Source organism: Leucoraja erinacea, chromosome 18 (genome assembly GCF_028641065.1).
Source record: "Leucoraja erinacea ecotype New England chromosome 18, Leri_hhj_1, whole genome shotgun sequence".
Taxonomy (NCBI): domain Eukaryota; kingdom Metazoa; phylum Chordata; class Chondrichthyes; order Rajiformes; family Rajidae; genus Leucoraja; species Leucoraja erinaceus.
The window spans coordinates 650,761-657,500 of NC_073394.1; the positions used below are offsets into that span (position 1 = coordinate 650,761).

The 6,740-nt window shown below is 53.5% G+C and overlaps 1 protein-coding gene across 3 annotated transcripts in view; it reads left to right on the forward strand.

The window, feature by feature from the left end:
- The first annotated feature begins 3,068 nt into the window (after positions 1–3,068).
- lrp4 (low density lipoprotein receptor-related protein 4) overlaps positions 3,069–6,740 on the forward strand; it is a 204,375-nt gene continuing 200,703 nt past the window's right edge. For 2 of the 3 annotated variants that reach the window (XM_055649123.1, XM_055649124.1), the window contains exon 1: positions 3,070–3,568. In XM_055649123.1, the coding sequence (XP_055505098.1) occupies positions 3,511–3,568 (58 nt within the window). In that variant the 5' untranslated portion in view covers positions 3,070–3,510. Of the gene's footprint in view, positions 3,569–6,740 lie in introns of all 3 variants that reach the window. The other variant, XM_055649125.1, reaches the window with a different exon arrangement.

Genomic DNA, 6,740 nt, shown 5'->3' on the forward strand with positions numbered 1-6,740 from the left:
CTCTGTCCGCTTGGGGGGCAGTGCAAACCCCGATCCTCGGTGCCCTTCCCCCTCTACCCCCCCTCCCCCTTTACCCCCGCCCTCCACCCCGCCCCTCCTCCCCGTCCCCTCCTCCTCCACCCCCCCCAGTCCCCCCCTCCCCCCCCCCCCCCCCCCCCCCCCCCCCTCCCTCCCCCCCCCCCCCCCTTCCCTCCCCTCCCCCCCCCCCCCCCTCCCCCCCCCCCCCCTGTATTGTGTAGCAATACTAATGTTGGGAGTTTGATCTTTGCCCCGCAGAGTGATAGCGGTAATGTGTGGGAAGGAACTACAGATAACCGAAGATAGACACAACGTGCTGGAGTAACTCAGTGGGTCAGGCAGCATCTGTGGAGAACATGGAATGGGTGCATAGGGGTGGTTTAGTTTAGTTTATTGTCACGTGTACCCAGGTACAGGGAAAAACTTTTTTGTTGCATGCTAACCAGTCAGCAGAAAGACAACACATGATTACAATGAAGCCGTCCACAGTGGACAGATACATGATAAAGGGAATAACGTTTAATGCAAGGTAAAGTCCAGCCAAGTCCGATTAAAGATAATCTCCAACGAGATAGATGGGAGGTCAGGATCGCTCCCCTAGTTGGTTAGAGGAGTCAAGATATTTTATTGTCATGTGTCCCAGATAGGGCCATGATATTCTTGCTTGCTGCAGCACAACACAATATGTAAACACAGTACAGAACAGGAGATACAGGTTCAGTGTATCTATAGACCATATACACACACACAATAAATAAACAGATAGAGTGCAATAGGCTGTTATTGTTCAGAGTTTGTTCAGAGGATGGATCAGTTGCCGGGGAGAAACTGCGGTGAATCTGGAGCTTTGAGTTTGAACAGCAAGGTTAAAAGCAATTCGATTAAACTTTAGATTGTAAAAAGCGTGCAGGAAATTGCGTGGGATTGTGAATGATTATGCGTTCATCCAGAGGCGCTGGCTGACCCGCTGAGTTACCCCAGCATCTTGTGTGTTTTTTAGGATAGAAACATAGAAACATAGAAACATAGAAATTAGGTGCAGGAGTAGGCCATTCGGCCCTTCGAGCGTGCACCGCCATTTAATATGATCATAGGACGGGTTGAGAGCGACGCGGGGCAAATAGAACCAGCGTAGATGGGGCATATTGGTCGGCATTGTCGAGTTGGGCCGAAGGGCCTGATTCCATGTAGGCAGGAATTGCAGATGCTGGTTTAAACCGAAGATAGACACAAAGTGCTGGAGTAACTCAGCGGGACAGGCAGCATCTCTGGAGGAAAGGAATGGGTGACGTTTCGGATCGAGACCCTTCTTCAGACGGAATCATTTAGTGCATATGTTTGGGCCTGTTTCGTGCCTCCACAGAAAGAGAACATTGAGACCACACCTGGAGTAGTGAGACCACACCTGGAGTAGTGAGACCACACCTGGAGTATTGTGTGTAGTTTTGGTCCCCTAATTTGAGGAAGGACATTCTTGTTATTGAGGGAGTGCAGCGTAGGTTCACCAGGTTAATTCCCGGGATGGCGGGACTGTCATATGCTGAGAGAATGGAGCAGCTGGGCTGGTACACTCTGGAGTTTAGAAGGATGAAACATATAAGATTATTAAGGGTTTGGACACGCTAGATGCAGGAAACATATTCCCGATGTTGGGGGAGTCCAGAACCAGGGGCCACAGTTTAAGAATATGGGGTAAGCCATTTAGAACGGAGACGAAGAAACATTTTTTCTCACAGACAGTTGTGAGTCTGTGGAATTCTCTGCCTCAGAGTGCGATGGAGGCAGGTTCTCTGGAGAGAGTTTTCAAGGGCTAGATAGGGCTCTTAAAAATAGCGGAGTCAGGGGAAGGCAAGAACGGGGTACTGATTGTGGATGATCAGCCATGATCACATTGAATGGCGGTGCTGGCTCGAAGGGCCGAATGGCCTACACCTGCATATAATGTCTATAGAACATATTGTTGTCCAAAAATAAACATTATTCAGAATTAAATATTTCTACCAAAATATATGTGTAATAGGTTTTCTGTCTCGTCAATGGCCGCCCCGGCCTCGTCCCCTGGCCCCTGCCCCAAGGAGCCCGGCAGCGAGGGGACAGGACACACACACACCCACACACACAGACACACACATAGAAACATAGAAAATAGGTGCAGGAGTAGGCCATTCGGCCCTTCGAGCCTGTACCGCCATTCAATATGATCATGACTGATCATCCAACTCAGTATCCTGTACCTGCCTTCTCTCCATACCCCCTGATCCCTTTAGCCACAAGGGCCACATCTAACTCCCTCCTAAATATAGCCAATGCACTGGCCTCGACTACGCTCTGTGGCAGAGAATTCCACAGATTCACCACTCTCTGTGTGAAAAATATTTTTCTCATCTTGGTCCTAAAAGATTTCCCCCTTATCCTTAAACTGTGACCCCTTTTTCTGGTCTTCCCCAACATCGGGAACAATCTTCCTGCATCTAGCCTGTCCAACCCCTTAAGGATTTTGTAAGTTTATGTAAGATCCCCCCTCAATCTTCTAAATTCTATCTCAACTTTCTTCATTTACTCGTTTTCTTTCTTCACACACTATATATTTCACATTTTTCTATCCTTTACTATCTAACCTCTTTTTCTTATTCTCATCTTTTTTCAATGTAACAAAAAAAAAAGAAGTTGTACATAAAATGTATTATGAAAATATATATTAGGCACTTTGGTGCCATATGACTGTGCTTACTTCTAATAAAATAAAATATTAAAAAAAAAAAAAAAAAAAAATCTTCTAAATTCTAGCGAGTACAAGCCGACACACACACACTCACACAGACACACACACTCAGACGGACACACAGACACACAGGGGATATCACACACACAGACACACACACACACAGACACACATACAGTCAATGTACTCGCTATAGGATCTTTGGTGTACAGCGCTCTCAATCTATCGCGCCCCAGGGTGCTGGGCATGGAGGGGGGGGGGGGGAGGGGAGAGGGGTGGGGTTGAGGGGGAGGAGACAGACAGACAGACACAGACACACACACACTGACGGTGAGCGGCGCTCTGTGGTCACCGCGTAGTCACTCCAGCAGCCGGGCAGCGCCGCCCACATTGAGCGCGTCCCCCGGGGCCGCGGGATCGGAGCCGCCGTTTGTTGGCGACTGGGAAGTGGCCGCCGGGCCGGGCCGGGCGGAGCCGGGTTACTATTTGTTCGCGTCTCAGCGGAGGCGGCGCCAGTGACCTGGGAGAGCGCGGGGGGTTCGCTCTGTCCTCAGCCTGTCCCCGCCCGCCCGCCAGCTACAGGAGTCGGTGTAGACCCGGAGTGAGCGGCGCTTGTTGCTCGGTGCCCGGTGCTCGCCCCCGGCTCAACTCTACCCCCGGACCGCGAGAGAGGACGCGGCGGCCGGCCATGATGTGACCTGCTCTCCGCTAAAGCCGCCGCCGCTACACCGTGCAGCCCGTCCCCGGCTTGTGAAGCGCTCACACTCGCCATGCAGCCTGTTGCATTGCTGCTCGCCTTCCTGCTGACTGCTGGGCCACACCGTCAAGGTAAGACCATCCCGACCCCCGGACCCCGGCCCGGCGACGTGGGGCTGAGCGGCGGCTCACGGCTCCGGTTTGTGCTGCCGTTACCCCGCGGCTACAGAGCCGGGTCTCCGCCGCCCCAGAGAACGCGGCTCCCGGGCAGCGACATCAGCGCAGACCGGCAAAGTTGTCCAGGGTCGCGGATAAAGTTTTACCCAAGTGTTGGCGTGTGTGTGTGTGTGTATATCTGTGTGTGTGTGTGTGTGTCTGTATGTGTGTGTGTGTCTCTGTGCCTGTGTGTGTGTGTGTGTGTGTGTATCTCTGTGTGTGTGTGTGTATCTCTGTGCCTGTGTGTGTGTGCCTGTGTGTGTGTGTATCTGCGTGTGTGTGTATCTGTGTGTGTGTGTGTGTGTGTATCTGTGTGTGTGTGTGTATCTGTGTGTGTGTATGTGTGTGTGTGTGTGTGTGTGTGTGTGTGTGTGTGTCTCTGTGTGTGTGTGTGTGTGTGTATCTGTGTGTGTGTGTGTGTGTGTGTGTGTGTGTGTGTGTATCTGTGTGTGTGTGTGTGTGTATCTGTGTGTGTGTGTGTGTGTGTGTGTCTATGTGTGTGTGTATCTATGTGTGTGTGAGTGTGTGTGAGTGAGTGAGAGTGTGTGTGATAGTGTGTGGGTCTTTTGTTCCCCGACACAGGGCTGCTGTCCCCGAGTTGTGCGCGTTGATTGCGTTTGACTGGGGGAGTTGGAGCCGTGCACAGGCTCGGGGAGTGGGGGCTCGGTGTCGTGTTGGAAGAGGTAGCGCTGGTGTGTGCCCGCTGTGAGCGGACACGGGCAGATTCTCTCTCTCAGACTGAACAACTCTCACTCCGTGAGACTGGGGCGGCGGCGGCATTTAGAGCTGCTGTGAATGATCCGAGAGGGAGAGAGAGAGGGAGGGTGCAGGTTGTGTCGGGGAGGCGGTGTAGCTGGGAGTATTTACACTGAATGTGTGGAACCGTCCACGCTGTTGCGATCTTCACGCCGACTCTTGTTTTCCGCGCGGTGCAAGTTTGACCTCGGCGACCAAGCGAGTGGCCACTGATCCCTGACCGCTCCACATTGGTCAGCCCGCCGCGTTACAAACTTGCCCAGGCCGCTGCTCCAGGTTCCCCACTGACAACCGCGCCTGCCCCCCCCCCCCCCCAACTCTCCCCCCCCCCCCCCAACTCATCTCTTCTTCTCCCCCCCCCCCCCCCCCCCACAACCCCCCTCCCCCACAACTCTCTCCCTCGCCACTTCTGTCTCTCTGTACAGGGAGACAAAGGATTAGGCAGCGCGGCCGCGGGGGGAGTGGGGGCAGCGCGGCCGCGGGGGGAGTGGGGGCTTCCACACTGTTGCTCTGGAACAACATTGGTCTCGGGGGAGGAGCGAGCGACGAGGGAGAGAGGGAGGGAGGGAGGGAGGCCGCCGGCCGGGAATGGAGGGATGCGCTGCGCTGCTGTCTGTAACTCGGCGCCTCTTGGTTCGCTGGCTTTGTGTCCGCGGGGCGGGGCAGGCAGGGCTGGCCATTGGCGCCGCGGCTCTGTGACCACCGACCCGGCCTCTGGCCTCTGGCCATCATTCCCCGCCTCTTGCCCGGGACAGAGAGCGCTTCACCGGCACTCGTGTTCAATGTAAACATGAAAGTCATTTAAAGTTGAATTTTCACACAAGGACAGAGTCGCGGCGTTGTCCCCCGGGAGGGGGGGGGGGGGGGGGGGGGGGGGGGGGGGGGGGGGGGGGGGGGGGGGGGGGGGGGGGGGGGGGGGGGTGAGGGGTGGGGGGGGGGCGTCAGTGTCGGTGCGGCCCAACTCTATTCCCAGTGTTTGAGTTTCATCTCCCACTCAAAAAAGCGCAGCCACTCACACTCGCTCCGTCCCCGCGTGTTAACCGGGCGAGAGGCGAGCGGGGCCGCGGTTAAACCACAGTCCACCTTGCAGATAGACCCAGAGTGCTGGAGTAACTCAGTGGGTCAGGCAGCATCTGTGGGGTCCAGACTTCGCATCCACCCGTTTAGACGCTGTCTCGTTCTCTACAAACCTTGTGCAGGACTGTGGAAAAGGAGAAACTCGCCTGGTTTATATTGCAATATGTTGTAGAAACAGCCTGGCATCTGCTCTGGGGGACGATATTAATTTAATTGTAAATCGGTTATTTAACCAGACGTGCAACTCCGTTGTAAATATAATAATATCTGGAATATGTGAAGTGCCAGGGGAGGTGATCTTTGGGGAGGTGATCTTTGAGCCTCTGAGCTGCTCCGTGTGGCGCCGTCCACCTGCTGGGGCAGAGTAAGTGCCAAACTGGAATGCAAATATGTCTGCAAGACATCCCAGTGCCAACTCTGCCTGATGAAGTGTCTCCACCCGAAACGTCACCCATTCCTTTTCTCCAGAGACGCTGCCTGTCCCGCTGAGTTACTCCAGCATTTTGTGTCTGTCTTCGGTTTAAACCAGCATCTGCAGTTCCTTCCTCCACACATTATCTGAATGGTGTTTAAGAAGGAACTGCAGATGCTGGAGAATCGAAGGTACACAAAAAAGCTTGATAAACTCAGCGGGTGCAGCAGCATCTATGGAGCGAAGGAAATAGGCAACGTTTCGGGCCGAAACCCTTCTTCAGACCCTTATCTGAATGGTGTCAGGTTCGGGAAAGAGGAGGTGCAACGAGACATGGGTGTCCTTGTTCATCAGTCACTGAAAGTCTGAAGAAGGGTTTTTTCGGCCCGAAACGTTACCTATTTCCTTCGCTGCATAGATGCTGCTGCACCCGCCGAGTTCCTCCAGCATTTTTGTCTACCTTTGATTTTCCAGCATCTGCAGTTCCTTCTTAAACACCATTTTTGGTCCCCTAATTTGAGGAAGGACATTCTTGCTATTGAGGGTGTGCAGCGTAGGTTTACAAGGTTAATTCCCGGGATGGCGGGACTGTCATATGCTGAGAGAATGGAGCGGCTGGGCTTGTATACTCTGGAGTTTAGAAGGATGATAGGGAATCTTATGGAAACATATCAAATTGTACACGCTAGAGGCAGGAAACATGTTCCCGATGTTGGGGAAGTCCAGAACCAGGGACCACAGATTAAGAATAAGGGGTCGGCCATTTAGAACTGAGATGAGGAAAAACGTTTTCACCCAGAGAGTTGTGAATCTGTGGAATTCTCTGCCTCAGGCAGTGGAGGC